This window comes from Rhineura floridana, chromosome 11 (genome assembly GCF_030035675.1).
Source record: "Rhineura floridana isolate rRhiFlo1 chromosome 11, rRhiFlo1.hap2, whole genome shotgun sequence".
Taxonomy (NCBI): Eukaryota; Metazoa; Chordata; class Lepidosauria; order Squamata; family Rhineuridae; genus Rhineura; species Rhineura floridana.
In genome coordinates this window covers 5,424,960-5,445,364 of record NC_084490.1, presented here as the reverse complement: position 1 = coordinate 5,445,364, position 20,405 = coordinate 5,424,960, and the positions used below count along the sequence as shown (strand labels likewise).

General features: G+C 46.0%; 1 protein-coding gene across 1 annotated transcript; it reads left to right on the top strand.

The window, feature by feature from the left end:
- Positions 1-6,277: 6,277 nt before the first annotated feature.
- Positions 6,278-19,955, top strand: NGDN (neuroguidin). Its single transcript, XM_061588684.1, has 11 exons — positions 6,278-6,415; positions 9,240-9,299; positions 9,411-9,482; positions 12,986-13,123; positions 13,628-13,712; positions 13,817-13,869; positions 15,047-15,170; positions 15,370-15,538; positions 17,973-18,129; positions 19,188-19,251; positions 19,802-19,955. Exons 1-11 carry the CDS (start codon positions 6,365-6,367, stop codon positions 19,816-19,818), a joined length of 990 nt encoding a protein of 329 aa, XP_061444668.1. The 5' UTR covers positions 6,278-6,364; the 3' UTR covers positions 19,819-19,955.
- Positions 19,956-20,405: the final 450 nt, after the last annotated feature.

The window sequence follows — 20,405 nt, the reverse complement described above, 5'->3', positions numbered from 1 at the left end:
GCGGGGTGTGTGTGGGGGGAGCAGCCCTGGCTAGATGCCCCCATGTCTTCAAAAACAATTGCAGGTGAAACAAAGGCCCTTGGAAGGCAGATGAGACAATGGGATTCCATGCAGTCCCTGGCTCGCCTAGCAGAATGTGCCTGGCTATTGTTCCAGAGTCAGGACAGCACATGGCTAAAGAAAACAGGAGATCAAGAGGTCAGGCAGAATGTTGTACAATCACACAAGGCTGCCCCACACATGGAGGCAACCCCACAATGCGACACAGCCACCGCTAAGGACGACTCCCCAATCCACATTTTGGTTGCATTCATGGGCAAGAACATATTTTGAGTGCCTGCTCGTGAACCCCAGTCGGAGAAGCTGCCTGCAAGAGTTGATTCAATTTATACATCTTTTTCCACTAAAAAAAAAAAAAAAGTCCCACAGCTATTTACAACCAAAGTAAAAAGCACAATGAAAATCGCACAAATGTTATTAAAGACAGATTTAACAGTACAGGATCATATTATTGGGGTTGCCCAAAATGCCCAGGAAAACAAAACATTTTGTGGCCCCTAAACAATGGCAAAGCTGGCACCAGCCGGGCCTCCCTGGAGAGCAAATTGCATAAAGAGGGGGTGACTACAGAGAAGGCTTGTTCTCTTGTTGCCACCATCCTTGGGGTGGCATGCAGAGGAGGGCCTTAGATGACAATCTCAGGGTTCCAGGCAGGTTCATCAGCTGACCCATCCCACCTTCCTGGCATATAGGGGGACATCGTCCACATACACTTCCCCCCTGCTGGCACCTCCCCAGTAACAGAGCAACACGCAAAAGCTATGGTGTGCCTTCAACAAAGAGCAAAGGATTTACCTAGGGTGCCAGCAACCAATTCCCAAAGAAACATTGCACCCCTCTGCACGTTGTGTTTGAGGACGTAAGAAGAGCCTGCTGGCTCAGGCCGGTGGCCCACCTAGTCCAGCATCCTGTTCTAACAGTGGCCAACCAGATGCCCTTTGTGGGAAGCCCAAAAGCAGGATCTGGGCACAAAAGCACTGCGGATTCCACCAACTGGTATTCAGAAGCATACTGCCTCCAACAAATGGAGGCAGAAACTAGCCACTGTGGCTAGTAGCCATCGATTTAAATCATTATCATCCCACTTTAAACAGCCATGGCTTCCCCCAGACAACATTGGCTTTATGTTTTGTTTTATGATGATTTTATCGCTTTGTTCTTTATTTCATGTTTGGGTTGTTTTTTTGTACACCGCTTAGAACAATTAAAGCGGTATATAAATGCTTCAAATCAATCAACCAGTCCTGGGAACTGTACGTTGTTCAGGGTGCTGAAAGTTGTTAGGAGACCCCGTGTTCCCCTCACAGAGCTACAATCCCCAGAGTGGTTTAACAACCAATCCCTCTTCCCTCTGGGCAACATGCCCATGGTGGACGGAGCAGATGAAAAGTGGGTGGAGTAACATCTCTAAATAGCGTAAGGTATATGGCATATGTATATAACATAAATAACAAATGTAAATATGTTCCACAGTAACAGTAAGCTAGTTTCTACACACATCCCTCTCTCTGTTCTCCATTGAGACAAGCAAGTGGCATTGTCAAACTTCAAAGACACAGTCGAACAACTGGGATGTGGCCTTGGAAGTGTTCTAAGGGCCAACAAGAGGGGCCCAGAGGGCCGCAACACATAGATATACAGTACCACCATTAGGCGGAAATAGTTGGTTGGGGAAATGACAAAGTTGCTAGGCAACAATCATTACAATAATAATAATTAAAATTCCCACCCTTCACCCAGAGGTCCCAGAGGGGGTTACAACAATTTTAAAAGATGGCATTAAAAACAATTAAAAATAACCTAAAATCACAAAACAGGGTGGCTCTCAGGTGTCAAAGATCAGGGTAGAGGTGTGTCGTCAGCATTCACCTAAAACTGTACAGCAAAGTTGCCAGATATACCCAGCACCCTTAAAAAACTACACTTCCCAGGATTCTTGGGAGGTGAAGCCATGACTCAAAAGTGGTATAAGAGTGCTTTTAATGTATAGTGCAGATGTGACAGTTATTCCTATCTTTACCCTGGTGTGACTGTTACAAAAATATAAAACAGCTCATGCCAAGGGGTCAGAGCTGGACCAGGACAACAGCAGGGACAAAAGTTTAATGCCCCCCCCCCCGTCGGCGAGTCCCAATACAGATCAGCACCCATGTGCCAGCTCTTTATTTAAAACAACAGCAACAAGAGTATGGCAGGACTGAGAGAGCAAATAAGGTCACATCGAGTTTGGCCCGAAGATATTAAGAGGCTTTGCTGGGGGGGGGGGTACAAGTTCTAGGGGAGCTCAGGAAAAAGAGAGCGCAGGGAAAGATGTGGAGGAAGGGAGAAGATGAATCGGGGGTGTCAGACAGGGGGAGTCACTGGTCGAGATGATGAGATATCGGCAGCCCCTAAATGAGGCTTGCCGCTCTACCTAGGGATCATGGAAATGGAGGCTAGTTGTCTCTTATTTCCCCGTGCTGAGATACTTAAATGCGTGCTGCTTCAATTCTGCGATTAGTAGTTTATTAAAGTTTTCAATCATAGGCATTGTGTAACTGCATATTATACAAATAAAGTGCAAAACACTGACAAGGGTAATCCTGTGCACACCCCAATCCCCCCTACCCCCCTCACTTCAAACCTCCCTCTTAATCTATAGTAGCACATTTTATTTTATTTTTATGTAGGAGGATAAACCTATAAAAGGGGAAAACAGCCAAACAGAAGGGGGAAAATGTTTAGAAAAATAAGTCTGCTGCTGTTTTATTAGATCTGTCCCCTGCCTTTCATTGAGATGTATTGCTCTTTTTTCTGATTTTAGGTTACGCTTTAATGCTCTTAGATTTTTGTAAGTCGGAGACTTCTTAGGTAGCAAGCAACTAATAAACTGGAATGATGATGGTGATGATGATAACAACAACAATAATAATATCCGTCTAAAAATGAGCAAAGGACCGATCTTAATAGTGTAGATGGGGGTCAGGGAGGGGAGTGAGATTTAGTCAGCCAACACACTGTGCATTTAAAGCACATTTTTTTCCTTCCCAAAGAATCCCAGGAACTGTAGCTTTTAAGGGCACTGGGAATTGTAGTTTTGCTAGGCGTAAGCTACAGTTCCTAAGATTCTTTGGGTATGTGGGTGTGCTTTGAATGTATGGTATGTATGCAGCCTGAGGAAAGGAGTGGGGAGGGGCTGACACAAGGGCAGCATGTGTGTGTGTGTGTGTTGGGGGGAGAGAACAGCTGGGGAGTGTGAGAGGAGTGGGATTCTTGGCAGCAAAGGTAGCTGTTTGGAACAATAACTATCCAGAGTCCTGGAAGCCAGGAGGTGAGAAGCAGGAATGCATGGTATTCCATTGTCTCTCTCGCTCTCTGCTTTTTTACAAGTTGCCATTCTGGGGATGGTGGTGACATCACTTGCTCATTGTTACAAAGGAGACACTGCCAGAGGACCCTGGAGACTTCACACCACCACCACCCCTCCCAGGGACTCCCTGCCAGGGACATTCTTAGCCGGGGTTTTCCATTCTACCTGCTCATTGTCTTCACTGTTGGAGCCCTGGCATTGAGAACCAACAGCACTGCCAACCAGGGCCCAGATTAAACATTATACTAAACACGCAACAGATTAGGCCCCACCTATGCTGTAATTATCTGGGAGTTTCCCAACGCAAAAAGGGTTGTTCGCTTGCTCCCATTAAGTATTTTAAAACAGCAGCCATACATATATCAAAAGATGGGGAGTCAAGGTGGCCATTTTTCCAGACCCCCCCAAAAAAGAGGAACAGAAGAACTGCTTTTTATTCTTGTTGGGCCTGTCTCAGTCTAACCTACCTCAAAGGGTGGTTGTGAAGTCAAATGGGACAGGAGAGGCCCATACCATGAATGCCGTATTGAGTGGTGTGAAGGAAGAATGGCATAAATATGTCATTAATAATAATTGGTCTTTGTCTACCCTTTGCATGTGAATACTAGCTGTTGCACCTTGGTAAATTGGGTGTGTGAGTGTGAGAGCTGGGGACACCCAGAATAGTATTCAACATTGATATATACACCACATATTAGAAAGTGGTCCAGATGCCAAACTGCACTTTGGACAATCTAAAGAAAACAATGATTTTCATATGTTAATAAATTTAATATGTTAATACGCATGAAATCAGATTTTCATATGTTAATGCAGAGCCAGTCTGCATATTTTAATGAAATGCTAATGAAATGGATCAGTGTGTTAGAGATAGATTAAATTCTGCATCAAAATCTTTGCTATAAGGCTGCAGTTTGACAAAATGGGCTCAGACAAAATATATCTGTCTGTATCTTTGCTATAAGGCTGCAGTTTGACAAAATGGGCTCAGACAAAATATATCTGTCCCTAAAAAACCTCCTGTTGCTTTTGATGCACAGGCTTAGCTATTCTTCTGGGATTTCTCTCCATGCTGTACACAATTTTCTTTAAGATGTAAAAACAGCACACTAATCTGCAGTTTGGATCTTTTCTATGACCTCTGCTGGCGACAAATGATCATCCATCTCTTCACCTGACAAATACAACAAATAGCATTGCTTATTGTCTTTCTATGTGTTGGAGAAGAGCTTTGCGGATACCACAGACCTCAAAAAAGACAAATAATTGGGCGTTAGAACAAATTAAACCAGAACTATCACTAGAAGCTAAAATGATGAAACTGAGCTTATCATACTTTAGACACATCATGAGAAGACATAATTCATTAGAAAAGATAATAATGCTTGGAAAAACAGAAGGAAGTAGAAAAAGAGGAAGGACAAACAAGAGATGGATTTATTCCATAAAGGAACCCACAGACCTGAACTTACAAGATCTGAACAGGGTGGTTCATGACAGATGCTCTTGGAGGTCACTGATTCATAGGGTCCCCATAAGTCGTAGTCGACTTGGAGGCACATAATAACAACAAATTGTCATTCTATACAGTACTAATAGCAAATGCAATTCTGTAGAGCTGTCCTTTTACAAATGCCACATAATCTTCGTTTCGCTATTGGAAGGAATCAGCACCTATACTATGGAACTATCTGCCCGTTGATAGCAGGCAGGAACCTTTGCTGTACTAATTCCGGCGCCCACTAAAAACTTGTTTATTTAAGCAAGCCTAGTCAGATATGCAAATTTAACACATATTTTAATATGTAATTTTATTCTATAATGCATATTTTTAAAATTGCTGATTTTGTTTTTAAATGTGTTAGGCTAACTTGTTTTTAATATCTGATTTTATTGGTTATTTTAATGTGTCTTGTATATTTTATACAAACTACTTAGCGGTACTTAGCTGGCACCATCCGCATGCACAAGAAAGATATACTAGCTGGCTTGGGGGAACAATGAAGTTTGCTGTAGTATTCTCCTCTCCAAAAACAAACAAACAAAGGGGGGGTACACAAAGTCAGGGGGGAAATCAAATGGGGCATCCCAGAAAAGTACATGGTTGGCTGGCAGCTGAAACCCTGACCAGGAACAGTTCCCACGGAATAATTTTGTTGCAGGTCCCATTTGTAAATAATCACATTTTATCTTCCATTTTTTATGCATACATCCTACTGATTTGTTTATGTGTTCTTATTGTAGTTATGCTTTACTGGAGGGAAAAAACCACTCATCGACTGATTTTGAAAACCCTCAATAAAAATCAAAACAAGAAAAAATCCATCCAGCGTACTCAGATCGCTTACCTCGATCAGCTTAACCGGGGGGGGGGGAGACACTAATTTCCATCTTAACTTTTGGTCAATTTTCGGACTCCACAGCAGTGAGGCATTCTCCCAATCATGCTGATTCTCAGCTCAAAACTTTTTACGAATAGGAGTTGTACCGTTCTGGAAGCATGTGCTGCTGATTGGGCCAAACGTTTCCCGCGGGGCTACTCTCAAGCTCTGATTGGCTCTTGAGATTAGAATGTAAACGAAATTCTGTCGGCGTATCATTCCTCGTTCTGATTGGTCTGCGTTCAACAAGAGGCCCAACCGTGTTTCCTCATTGGCCAAACGTTCTCCGCAGGAGGCGGCTTTTAAGCGCTGTTGGTTATTTCTATAGTAACTGGCACGCCTCCTCTAAAGAGGCGGAAGTCGACGAGGAAGTCTTCCTATCCTGCCTCCCGTTTAAGCCAATCCTGTGCATGATTGGTTGAAGTGGCTTCAACCGAGGCTGAAGCTTTCCTATCATTGGTTTGAACTCTAGCTAACTTGGCTTTTATTTGATTGGCCAATTCTCTCTAAGAAGGCGGGGCTTTCACCCCCGTCGATAGAGGCTGTTTCCTTTCCACGTGGGAGTAGGGGGGGGATGGCTGTGGCGGAGAGTAAATCTCAGGCGTCTGGCTCTTTGGATCTGGTGGTAAGGAGAAAGAGGACTAAAATGGACCGGGAGGGGGGAGATATGGGGCAAGGCTGCTTCTGAGCACGTGCAGAGTGCATTCTTTTGATCTCTGAGTTGCTTCATGTATCTTATAAAGATACACCTTTTTTGCTTAGCTTATTACTGAATTCCGAGTTTTATCATTTTTTCACGGGTTTTTATGTCGTACCTTTTTTATTCTGTTTTATTCTTTTATGTTGTAGTGGCGTATACTGCTTAGATATTTTAGAAATGCTTTTAAATTAATTGCATTAAAAAAAACAGCCCACAAATGTGGTTCCGGTTGGCTTTTCGAAGAGAGGATATGATGCGGGGACGATTGAGGCCCGTTTTCTATGTAAATATGTGTTTACGAGGGTCACCATAAGTCGTCATCGACTTGAAGGCACATAACAACAAATGTATATACTTCCTCCTTTCTTCATCTTTTTCTTCTCGTTTATCTCTTTCATTTGGCTTTTCCTTTGATTTATCTCTCTCGTCTCTGTGGAAGTATGAATGGTGCTGGGATGTGTAAAAATTGTATTGAAATTCCATATTTTTTCCTCTGGCAGTTTTTTTTAATGAAAATTTTAGAATTAAGAAATGTTAAATAAAAGGTGGATTTCCCATAGGGGTAATTGTTAGCTTTAAGTAAGCTCTTACACCTCGGAGAACTTGTTTAAGACTAATTCCATGGTAACTAACTAAATAATGTTATGTAATTTTAAAAAAGGTCTGCACCTCGCTTGAGAACTGAACAGTGCAGTTCTGTGCATATCTTACCCCACTGACTTGGGGTTTACTCCAAAGTAAGCATGTGTAGGATTGCAGGCTCAGTCTTGTGTTGAAGAAGGAGGGAGGTGGGGGCTGCCAGAGTATATGGGGAGACAGCTAGGTGTCTATGATGGGAGAGAAAGCAAGAACGGGGTGGGAGTGGAAAAACCCAAAGAAGCGTAGGAAAAAGAAAAAGTTGCAGAGGCATGGAGAAGATTGCAGGAGAGGAAGGATGGGTTGGGAAGGAGAAGGAAGATCTGGATGGGATAGGAGACCCAGCGGGAGGGCGGGGCTCACAGGAAGAGCTGGCAACATAACAAAGAGGCGACTGTGGGGATGATGGAGGTAGAGGGGAGCTGAATGTTGGACAATTCAGGACAAAGAAAAGGAAGGACTTCTTCACACAGTACGTGGTTAAACTATGGAATTCCCCTGACAAGAGGCAGTGATGGCCATCAATTTTGGGGGACTTCAAAAAGGATTAGGCAAATTCATGGAAGAGAAGGCTATTGATGGCTGCTAGTCATGATGGCTGTGCTCTGCCTCCATAGTCGGAGGCAACATGTTTCCGGATACTAGTTGCTGGAAACTGCAAAAGAGGGGAGTGCTCTTTGCACTCAGGTCCTGTTTGTGGGCTTCCCAAGGGCATCCTGGTGACCACTGTGAGAACAGGATGCTGGACTAGATAGGCCACTGGCCTGATCCAGGAGGCTGCTCTTGCGGACATCAGAGAAGGAGTGGAAGGGAGGAAGAGCCTTGGGGATGGATACGTCAAGGAAAAGAGATTTTTATTTCTTTGTTAAAAAAAAAAAATGCATGTGGCATTTTTCCATCCTAGAAAGGACTCTTGGAACAGCTGGTGGTAAAATAATTGAAAGCCTTATTTCAACAGTTGGATAATTTCAGGAGCTGGATAAAATAAACCAGAGCATAGTCAACAAGGGGACCCTTTGAAAAGCTAAACAAAAGAAAAACCTCAAGCTAAAAAGTGTGTGTATTGGGGGGAGTGACCAAACCCCTCTAGGAAGGGAGTTCCACATACTGCACTCCCCTCCATTGGGGGGGGGAGAAAGCAGTGTCAGGCCTCAGATGTTGAGTACAATGGGTGGGCTCGATCATATGGAAGGAGATGGCCCTTTGAGTGCTTATTTATATGCTGCCTTTCCTCCAAGGAGCTCACAGTGGTGCACATGGTTCCTCGTTTCATCTTTGCAGCAACCCTGGGAGGTAGGATAGGCTGAGAAGACTGACTGGCCCAAGGCCACTCAGTGACCTTTGTGACAAAGTGGAGATTTGGACCAGGGTCTCCCAGGCCCTTGTCTCACACTCTAACCACTCCACCACACTCTGATGGCTAATAGAGTTTTATAGGTAAAAACAGCACATTAAATTGTTCCTGGAAATGAATTGGGAGTCAAACAGGTGAAAACTGAACTGGAATAATATGCTCTGAAAAGAGAGCATCCGAAGCCACTCCGGGTGCATTAAGCTGAAGTTTCTGAACACTTTTTTAAAGGCAGCCCCAGGTAGAAGACGTTGCAGTAGCTTAATCTCGATGTGATCAAACCGTATGTGACGGGTGGATCTGCTTATTGAGGAATTTGGGGGCATGGTTCCAACAAAAAGGTCTTTGATAGGAGGAAATAGTGTATTTTTCAGTTTGAGTATAAGATGTGACAGGGTGTGTGTGTCAGTGGGAGGGCAGCCTTTCCCAACCTCGTGCCCTCCAAGTATTTTGGACCACAACTCTTCGTCCTTCCTGACCATTGGCCTTGTCAGCTGTGGCCGATGAGTGTTACAGCAGAAAATATCTGCAGGGTACCTACCAGCTTAGGAAAGGCCAATGTAGGGTGTTCTGGCGCTGCTGGTCTATTGTGTGGCCGCTTAGATTTGAGCAGTCGAAAGTAAAGGTGAGGATGGAGGTTAAGCAGGGTGGGAAGTCTGGTTCTGAAACGCCACTTTTTCCCTTGCTTTGGGAGGTGGTGCAGGGCAGATCTGAAATATAGAAACCTATATCTCTCCTGCTTTCTTTCCCTCGATGCTCCAGGAGAGAGTAGAAGCAGATCTGCCAGCAGCCCTCGACCTCCTGAAATCCCTTCAGGAGCAGGTAAGTGACACACTCGCTGCTTCCACCCCATCCTCGGTTTTGTAGATGTCCCTTCTCCCTTCCTGTTTAAGCTTCACTGCCTCCATTTTTCTCCCTCTTGCTGGAATTTAGGTGGTTGCAGTGACCCGTCATGTACAGAGTCTGGCACAGAAGGTCCGAGCAGGGGCCTATCCCACAGAGAAAGTGAGTTGCTCGTGAAGGGACTGGGGGGTGGGGTGGGGAGTGTGGCCTAATTTGAATCTGAGCCTGGTTTCCGTGTGGCTGCTCAGTTTCTTGGTATCGTAATGTGAAAACAAAAAGCAGGTGCCTCAGAGCATGTGCAGTGTGCCCTTACTATTGCTTGGCTACTGGGAGGCCTCAAGTGTTCAGTAAAGACAGACTTCCCCCAAATGTTACTGTTTTATTGTACACTGCCTTGATATTTTTTTTTAGGAGCTGGCAGTTTATAAATAAAGTGCAATCGCATGGTGCCCTCTGGATGGTTTTTTGGACTCCAGCTCCCATCAGTCCCAGCCAGCATGGCCAATAGTCAGGGATGAGGAGGAGAGGTCCTCTTGTGGATAAGAAATTGGTTAAGAAGCAGAAAGCAGAGAGTAGGAATAAACGGACAGTTCTCCCAATGGAGGGCTGTAGAAAGTGGAGTCCCTCAAGGATCGGTATTGGGACCTGTACTTTTCAACTTGTTCATTAATGACCTAGAATTAGGAGTGAGCAGTGAAGTGGCCACGTTTGCTGATGACACTAAATTGTTCAGGGTTGTTAAAACAAAAAGGGATTGCGAAGAGCTCCAAAAAGACCTCTCCAAACTGAGTGAATGGGCAGAAAAATGGCAAATGCAATTCAATATAAACAAGTGTAAAATTATGCATATTGGAGCAAAAAATCTTAATTTCACATATACGCTCATGGGGTCTGAACTGGCGGTGACCGACCAGGAGAGAGACCTCGGGGTTGTAGTGGACAGCACGATGAAAATGTCGACCCAGTGTGCGGCAGCTGTGAAAAAGGCAAATTCCATGCTAGCGATAATTAGGAAAGGTATTGAAAATAAAACAGCCGATATCATAATGCCATTGTATAAATCTATGGTGCGGCCGCATTTGGAATACTGTGTACAGTTCTGGTCGCCTCATCTCAAAAAGGATATTATAGAGTTGGAAAAGGTTCAGAAGAGGGCAACCAGAATGATCAAGGGGATGGAGCGACTCCCTTACGAGGAAAGGTTGCAGCATTTGGGGCTTTTTAGTTTAGAGAAAAGGCGGGTCAGAGGAGACATGATAGAAGTGTATAAAATTATGCATGGCATTGAGAAAGTGGATAGAGGAAAGTTCTTCTCCCTCTCTCATAATACTAGAACTCGTGGACATTCAAAGAAGCTGAATGTGGGAAGATTCAGGACAGACAAAAGGAAGTACTTCTTTACTCAGCGCATAGTTAAACTATGGAATTTGCTCCCACAAGATGCAGTAATGGCCACCAGCTTGGATGGCTTTAAAAGAAGATTAGACAAATTCATGGAGGACAGGGCTATCAATGGCTACTAGCCATGATGGCTGTGCTCTGCCACCCTAGTCAGAGGCAGCATGCTTCTGAAAACCAGTTGCCGGAAGCCTCAGGAGGGGAGAGTGTTCTTGCACTCGGGTCCTGCTTGCGGGCTTCCCCCAGGCACCTGGTTGGCCACTGTGAGAACAGGGTGCTGGACTAGATGGGCCACTGGCCTGATCCAGCAGGCTCTTCTTATGTTCTTATGATGATGGGATCTGGAGTCCACACCATCTAGGAGGGCTGTCTTAAGAAATGGAATGGGAACCTGCGCACCCCACCTCCCAATTCTTTGAACTCTTCCTGGGCTCCTTTTGGGAGGAAGGGTGGGATATAAATTTAATAAATAATCGATCATAGAATCATAGAATAGTAGAGTTGGAAGGGGCCTACAAGGCCGAGTCCAACCCCCTGCGCAATGCAGGAATCCAAATCAAAGCATTCCCTACAGATGGCTGTCCAGCTGCCTCTTGAATGCCTCCAGCGTCGGAGACGCCACTACCTCTCTTGGTAATTGGTTCCATTGTCATATGGCTCTAACAGTTAGGAAGATATTTCCCATCAGCCCCAGCTAGCATGGCCACCACCACTCGCATGCTTGGCTGTAGGTGTTTATACTCTTCTCTTTCTGCTGGCTTTATTAATCAGTTCTGCTCCCTGCCTCGGCCCTTGGCAGCATTAGGATTCTCTATATTTGCAGAGCTGGGGATATTCTGTCACCGTGTTGCTCTCCATCCCAACCTATTGCCTGCAGCCTCTGGATGGATGGATGGGTGGGTTGACAGTTGACGTGTTCCCACAATCCTCTCCCTTTGCCCTCAGGCTTCCTCTGAAAGAACTAAGGAGACCTGTGGTTCTCCCTAGCTGTGCCTATTTCCTGTTCCTTGCCCCATTTTCCTACTCATCGGTAGGCCTTTATTGCTGGTCCTGGCTCTGTGTATATACTCTGGGCCCCCATGCCATTATTCTTCTGCTGCCCTCCTAGAAAGATGCGGCTGTCTACTTCCTCTATAGCTGAGTTGCTATTTCCTTTACAGGTCACCCTCGCCCTCTTCCTTTGCCCTCACACCCTGGCGCGTACCCTCAAAATGAGGTTCTCGGTTTGCCCCAGTGGGCAAAAGGGTGGTGACCGAAACGGGACACAAGAGGCTAAAAACTGTTTGGAAAGTTTTATTTTTAAATACATCAGCAGAAGGCTGGGGAAAGACATGGGCGCGATGATATCAAAGACAAGATCAACAGCATGTTACATGGCTGAACCTCGGGGAAGGGAGAAATGTGGAACAGTGTATGCAAATAAGGATTACATGAAAAAACACAACATGCTGTGCATGGGCAGCTTAACTTTTAAACTTGACTCTCTGCAGAGGAGCAATATGCAAGATTCAAATTAACAACAGTGTTACTTTTGCTGGATCCTGTGGAGCCCGTTCCTGCGGAGCCCGTTCCTGCGTTCTTGGTGCAGGGAGGACACCCCCAAGTCCACACACCCTATAAGGGTCAGATCCAGCCTTCCCTTGACTCTCAAACTCTCTTCCCGTTTCTGGCTTTGTTTCCACAGTCACGTGTGTGTGTTGTCCGTCTGTCCATCCACTTTCCTTTCTTTGCATTTCACGGCTCCCTTCCCTGCTCCGGCATCTTTTTTCCTAGACCTTCCTCCTTCCCCACAGGTCACCCCCGTCTCTTATTTTTTTGTTTTGTTCATTTTTACTGAGACAAGGCTTCAAATCATAAATAGCAAACACAGGACAGAAATCCCCCAGAATTGCAATAAAGGCACAGAGATACCAAAACAAAGTTTGGTGTTGAGTCTGATTTATTCTGTCTCTCTTTGCAAGTTTCATGGCTTGCAGCATAGAGTTCCCAAGATACCGTTCACTGATCTCCAGTGTCCAGTGTTTTCAGTGTTAAGAGTTCCATAAGCTCACATACCAGGCTAGGGCATTTGGGGCTGCTGCCCACCCTTTTTTATATTTAATAAAGTCAAACCAGACTGGATAAAAGGTATCTTTTCTTGGCATTCTATGTAAATGGACTTTCTGCATTAACTTTTCTGACAGGGCCAGAAACCAGACTTTGTCACAACAGATTTCCACTCTGACTATTCATATACTTCCAGGCCTCTCTCTTTTTCTCAACCTCAGGGCCTCAGTTTCCTGGAAGTGAAGGACCAGCTCCTCCTCCTCTATCTTCAAGATCTCTCTCACCTGATCCTGGAGAAAACCTCAGGGCGATCCATGGCCAACCACCCTGCCTTGCTGCGTTTGGTGGAAACCAGAACGGTATGGGGTTTAGTGAGCTTTATGCAGTGGCATATCTTTGTGGACACAGGGGTGTGTGTGTGTCACAGTCAAATGATGCCTGTTGGTCTTTTCGCCACTGTGGCCAAGTGGTGTGCGCACGCACACACCCCACCCCCGGCAGTTCGGGGGCATATTCTACCTAGGCAAAAACACTCAAGGAAGGCATGGAGCAGGGCTGGTGTGAGCTGTGGCCTGGAAAGAGTCCCGAGGGCCGCATAGAGAGCCCTGGAGGGCCACATTCAACTCTCAAGCCTGACGTTCCCCATTCCTGGGCTAAATTGTAAATTTTGTAAATTGTATTGTTTTATTGATGTATTTTATATTGAATTTTTATATTTGTGTTTTTGTAAGCCGCCTTGAGGGCCTTTGACCGAAAGGCGGGGAATAAATTAATAATAATAAAAATAATTTAAAAAATGAATCCTGGGTCTGTCTCTGTATAAGGCAGCGACTGACCCCTCTCTCTCCTGTCTGTCTTGGCAGGTCTTGGAGAAGATGCGTCCCATTGACCAGAAGCTGAAGTACCAGGTGGACAAACTGGTGAAAGCTTCTGTTACGGGGGCCCTGGGTGAGATACGTGGACATCCCCATCTTCAGGGTGGGGAGGCAGCCTGGGGGCGCTTATGAAGGTGTAACTTAACCTCCATTCCTCGGGTGGCATTCTTGTTCCAGGTGAAAATGATCCACTGAGGTTCAAGCCGAATCCTGGCAACCTGATGAGCAAGGTACAGCAAATGGGTGCCGGGGATGACTTTGGTTCAGGAGCAAGGGCTTCTGGGTCTACAAGAGATGGGGGAGGCGGGCTGGCATCAGTCTGCTTGAAGTGGCCTATTCCTATCCATTTTAAATATACAGTAGTAGACAATCTGCTTTGCATGCAGAAGGTCCCAGGTTCAATCGCCTGGTAGGGCTGTGAGAAAACCCTGTTTGAAATCCTGGAGAGATTCTGCCAGTCAGTGTAGACAATACTGAGCTAAATGGACCAATGGTCTGACTTGGTATAAGCTAGTTTACTGTGCACCCTCTTTCTGTACAAGCAAAGGTGGTGAAATAAGTACTTAAAGCAAGGGCTGCCAATCTTCTTGGGCCAGAGGGCACACTTTCTGAGAACATGCCATGGGTGCCTGTCACAGAATGGCTGTGGTTGGGGTGTCGGATACGACAAAATGGCTGCTGTTGGGGCGTGTGGGAGAGGCCAAGCCAATGCAAACAGGAATGGAGCAGTAAGAGCAAATAGTCTCCCATGCATTGTGGATCTGTTTTTGAGGGGATATTTATTGGAACCTTTCATGGGTGCTATAGGAGGTATTGGCAGGTACATTGATGTCCATGAGCATCTCGTTGGCAACTCCTGTGTTAAATGGATAGCTTAGATCTGGCTGGTGTGGTCTCGTTGGGACAGGTCTTGCGGTTTACAAGTAAACCCACTCATTTTTACTGGTGCATATCCTTCACGTAGTCACTTTTGGCCTAAAAGGAAACCGGAGAAGGGAGAGGAGGAAACGCCTATTTTGTAAATGTGTACTTCCTTGTTGTGTACCCAAGGTCAGCTTGTTAGAAATGGTTAGTTTAATGATGCTTTTGGTTTTGCATTGGGGTGGAGTGGATGGAAGAGGGTTGTCTTTTTTTAAATTAAACCATGACAGTGGTGGCTAGTAGCTTCATGTCAGTGGGGCAGCGGAATCCACTCCAGGTTTTAGTCCAAACTTTCCTTGACAGTTTGGACTAAAACCTGGAGCAGATTCCACTGCCCTACTGACTTGGAGCCACCAACCACCCGGGTGCTGAGAATTTGAACCAAAATAAGAGCTATGGCTTCACTTTTTCTTGAAGTAGTTGGGATACCGTTAGAAATAATGTTTGATCACTGTGGTTTTTGTTTTTCTTTTGCCCCACCTCCAGCTCAGTGACTCGGAGGAGAGTGAAGATGGAGAAGCTGCTGGTGGCTCAAAGAATTCTGGGAAGGGGGCCTCTAAAGGAGGGAACAGGAAATACGTCCCACCCCGGCTGGTGCCTGTACATTACGGTAGGCAAGATACTTTGGTTGTGGGTTGGCGGTCTGTCATTGCTGATAGGAGTCAGGGCATCCCGCTGTCAAATGATGCGTTTCCCTGCACCAATAATGGGCTGTCCCACCCCAGAAGCAGCTGCAGTTTAGCTGTTGCTAGAGGGGCTTCCTCAGACTGCATAAGCAGCTGCCTCTCTGTTGTTTCTCTCTGCCTCAGATGAAACGGAGACCGAGAGGGAGAAGAAGATGCTGGAGCAGGCCAAGAAGCGAGCTCTCAGCAGCTCCATCATCCGGGAGCTGAAAGAGCAGTATTCAGATGCTCCGGAGGAGGTTCGCGAAGGGCGCTACACTCACGCCACCAGGCAAAGCAGAGAGGATGAACACCGGTTAGTATTTTTTTGGGGGGGAGAGCTGGGGACAAGAAGGAGAAGAGCGGAGGGTCTCTGGGAGAGCGGAGTGATCATAAGATCCTTGCTGCTGCATCAGGCCAAAGGGGGCCCATTTCCTCTGGCATCCTGTTCTCACAGTGGCCTGCCAGATCCCTCTAGAAGGACTGCTGAGCTCAGCAGCACTCTCCCCATGTGGGATTCCCTGCAGCTGGTATTCAGAGGCGCGCTGCCTCCATTGGCAGAGCACAGCCACAATGGTGGCCGTCGCTACGTCTTGCGGGAGTGAATTTCACAGTTTAACTGTGCACCATCTGAAGTCATGCTTGGGAACTTAGAAGGCTGCCTTACACCATGTCAGGCCACTGGTCCATCTAGACAGCCTTTTCCAGCTTTTGGATCTCCGGATGTTCCTGGACTACAATTCCCATCATTCCTGACTGTTGGCTATGCTGGCTGGGGCTGATGGGAGTTGTAGTCCAACAGCTTCTATCATCTGTCAACTAACGTCATGTAATCTATTTATTTATTGCATTTGTATACCGCCCCATAGCTGAAGCTCTCTGGGCAGTTTATAACAATTAAAAACATTAAAAACAAATATACAAATTTAAAAACACATTTTTAAAAAGCAATTTAAAAACACATGCTAAAATGCCTGGGAGCTTCTAGGGACTCAAAGGGTGGGAAAGGCTGGTGTGCACTGACTAGTAGCTGCTCTCCAGGGCTTCAAGTGGAGGGTCTCCCCCAGACCTACTTTGAGACACCAGGGATTAAACTTGGGACCTTCTGCATGCAAGGCAGATGCTCTACCACTGAACTACAGCCCTTTTGTCTCTCCTGAATCCCCCCCCCCAATTTAGCTTTGTTGGATGGCCCCATTGGATTCTAGTATTAGGAGAGAATGAGGGAAAATGTCTCCCTCCTTGCTTTCTCCATGCCAATGCACTATACACCTCTGTCATGTCCTGTCCCCAGGGCAGCTGGGAGTTATGGCTTCTCTGGCAGTGGAGTGTGGGTGCAGGGGATTCTGGGAGCTGGTTTCAGGCAGAGAGTAGAGCTTAATGGAGCATGATGGGAGCTTGAGTTCTAGAACTAGAAAAGTCATGTGTTCTGTTGGTTGGAACAAGAAAGTTGGAGGCCTGGTCTTTCATAGAGTTTGGACGGCTCTTGTCCAGCCCCTGTTCAGAACAGGATTTCTGGAGCAAGAGATTCTCTAGCTGCTGTCTAGCCTCTGTCTGTCTGAAGATCTCCAGGGAGGGAGAGCCCATCACCTTCCATAGGCGATTGGTTTCATCACTGAGCTGCTCTTTTTGTCAAGAATTTCCTCCTAATGCTCAAACGAGCAAGGCATGGCACAGTATTAAAGAGCTCCTCCAAAGAGTGGAGTCCAGGGTAGGTCTTTCTGTTGATCTTGACCATGACAGCTAATTGAGCCTCCATGTTCAGAAGCATTGTGCATCTGAAAATCAGTTGCTGGAGGAGCTAACGGGAAAGCCAATGTCTTCACTCCCTGCCGGTGCACTTCCTGGAGGCATCTGGTTGGAAATGGGGTGTTGGACTAGATCAGGGCTCGGGGACCTATGGCCCCCAGCCAGCATGGCCACTGGTCAGGAATGATGGGAGTTGTAGTTCAGCAACATCTGGAAGGCTAAGGGCCAAGTTCAAAGTTCTAGTTTTGGTGTACAAAGCCCTATACAGCTGGGGACCAGGATACCTGAAAGACCGTCTTACTCCTTATATACCCAGTCGATCACTGTGCTGTGAAGGTGAGGGCCTCCTGCAGTTACCATCTTATCTGGAGGTCAATTCTGCACAACATAGGAAACGGACCTTTAGTATGGCTGTACCCACCCTGTTGAATTCCCTCCCCTTAAATATTAGACAGGCGCCATCTCTGTTATCTTTTCAGCGCCTATTGAAGACTTTCCTCTTTCAACAAGCCTTTTAAGTAGAGATCTATCCCAGTCTGGGTCTGTTGGAATTAATTTTTAATACTTTTTTTAAAACAATATGTTTTTACCCCTTTTTAAAAGTTTTTTTTAAAAAATGTTTTTAAAGTTGTTTTGTTTTGGTGTATTTTAGGGTCTGTTTTTATTATGTTTTGATGTGTTTTTAGCGCTTCTGTTTGCCGCCTTCGGCTCCTGCTGGGAGGAAGGGCAGGAAATCAATCAATCAATAAGGCTACAGGTTCCCCCATCCCTGGGCTTAGATAGGTTTTGCTCTGATCCGCCAGGGATCTTCTTGCATGCTAAATAACTAGAATGGGAGCTGGGAGCTTGGATCTCTGGGTGTAATGCCTTTTTTCAGTTTTCACTGACACCCATTGCTTCTTTAGAACGGTAGTTCCAGTTAAAGTTGCCTCACACTTGCTTAATCCTGGGTGCACCTCATAATTGTGACTGTTCTGTTCCCCTGCGGCTTCTTTCTGTAGGACCAACTATGAGGAGAGCATGATGGTCCGTCTCAACATGACGCGGAAGGAGAAAGCCCGCCGGAGGCGAGTGGGTGCCCTTAGCTCCCAGCTCAGCTCCCTCACCCACTTTGGGGACATCAGCGCATTGACTGGGGCAGCGGCCCCATTGGGCGAGGTGAGCCTTTTGTGTGGGTGTTTGGTCAGCACGGAAGGCTCTTCGGTAGTGGGTAGATGTGTGCTTTGCTTTTATGCGTGTCTAGAGCCGGTATCTCACACAAGTATTTCTCTGCAATAGGAAGCAGAATATTGGAATGCATACACTGTTTTCATGTTGAAGGGAAGGGAGTTTTGGGGACCGCCCCAAAGACCTGTATTGGAACCGCAGCTATTTAACTTTTTCATGAGTGATTTGGAGTTACGGAGAAGCAGCAGGAGGGACCTTTCCCAGATAATGAGCTTCTTAGAATGGTGTTCTTCAATCGTGCATCCTCCAGATGATGTTGGACTACAACTCCCATCAACTCTGACTATTGGCTAAGCTAGCAGGGGATGATGAGAGTTGTAGTCCTTGCATCTGGGGATACGAGGTTGAAGAACGCTATCTAAGAAGGATGTGGCTGACATACGCGCGCACACTGACCTCAGTTGAAGGCAAACTGTTTGGCTGGAAGGGTCCGTGACCCAGTTATCCAGCCCAAGGCCTCTTCCCTTTGTTATGTTGAAGTGATGGCTGGTATGTGCAAAATGGCCCTTGCAGATCAAATGCAGCTAAGAGGCTTTTCGTATGGCATGATATCCCCTCAAGCACAGTGTGTTTGGTAAAGTCCCTTCCCGTGTTCAGTTGTGTCATAAAGATCACATTCACACTATACCTTCAAATCACCCTTCTACCATTTTAAGTCATGGCTTCCACCATAGAATCCTGGGAGCTGTAGTTTGTTAAGGGTGCTTCCTATTCCCCTCACGGAGCTACAATTCTCAGAGCGGTTTAACAGTCAGCCCTTCTTCTCAGAGTACTCAGAATTGTAGTTCTGTGAAGGGAGTAGGGGTCTCCTAACAGCTCTCAGCCGATGACTATTGTGAACGGTTACCAGTCAGTTGAAAAACCTTAGGCCGTGTGCCAACAAATGTTCTAAAGACGCTGTTTCAGAAGGACACGAGGCAGTGTTGCTCTCCCCCCCTTTTTAAAAATTCTCTTTGCGTTTTTTTTCTCATTCTCTTCCCGTCTCTCAGGATTTAGCCCCCCAGAAGAAAAAAAGGAAGAAGGTCGGGACGAAGCGGAGAAAGCAGAAAAAAGGTAAATGCTAGCAAAAGACTCTCGTTTTGTGTTTTTTCTTGGCAAATCCTCAGCCCTTCAGCTCACCAGAGTCTGGTGGTGAAAATTTGTATGTGGACTGCACCAGTTCTCACTACAGGGTGTGTGTGGGAAATCTCATAGTTAAATGCTTCCCTAATTGGGGATCCCAAAACACACACACACACACATCTCCCCCTCCGGCATTGTCTTGTTTTCTATGAGCAGAGAACACTTCACAGTGAAGAGTGCGTCTCTTCTTCCCTCCTCCAGAAATGGTAATATAGGCCAGGAACAGTGTTTTTTCACTTTTGCTCCTTGTGCAAACTACACCCCCCCCCAATGCCCCCCCAACCCTACCCTGACTTGAAAATCCTTGCAGGAGACTATCCTGTAGCATCTGACCATATTTTCCTCCACCCTTGTTAATGTTCCTCAGAGATGTCTAGCTGCATGAAATAACATAGTACTTGCTAATCCTGTCCTATACTAGCTCATTCTTTTCTCTCTTGTTCCCCCCCCCCAAAAAAATCCATCCCTCTGGTTCTTCTAGGTTTCCACAAGAAGTGATAATCCCCCCCTCAGTACTTGGGATCGATCTCTACCAACCCCAATATCTTGGATTTTCACACCTGTTGCCATGCATGAGGGCGAAAGGACAGATTTGGTAACAATAAAGCCGAAGCGCCATCTTTTCCTGTCTAAAACTTGTCGAGTTTTTCTTTCGCTTTTAAGTATGGGGGGGTGCCCTAGTCAGTTTGAGGGGGTTCCCTTGGGCCTTTTCCCTGCTAATGAGGTGGGGGAGGGGGGAGAAGAGAGATCCATGGGCCTCCGCAGGATTTTTTTTTTCCAGGGGTGGGGTGGGGGCAAAGAAACTCAGAAAGGGGGGGAGCAAGCTAGTTTCTCATTTTGTAAAAAAAAAAAAAAGTGCCTGTGCATTTCCCCTTGTATCTCAGATTCTACAAATGCTGGAAACTGTTTTTTCCTTCTAAAATGGAAGCTGAGAATCTGGGGCTTAGGGTTCATCTGGCAGGGCGGAAGATGAGACCATTGGTTTTTTAATAGATCAAGCACAGTTAAAAAAATTTTTTACCAGGGTCAATGAACACTGGATACCCTCTAACATTCAATTGTACCCTTTTGCCTGGCATGTGCAG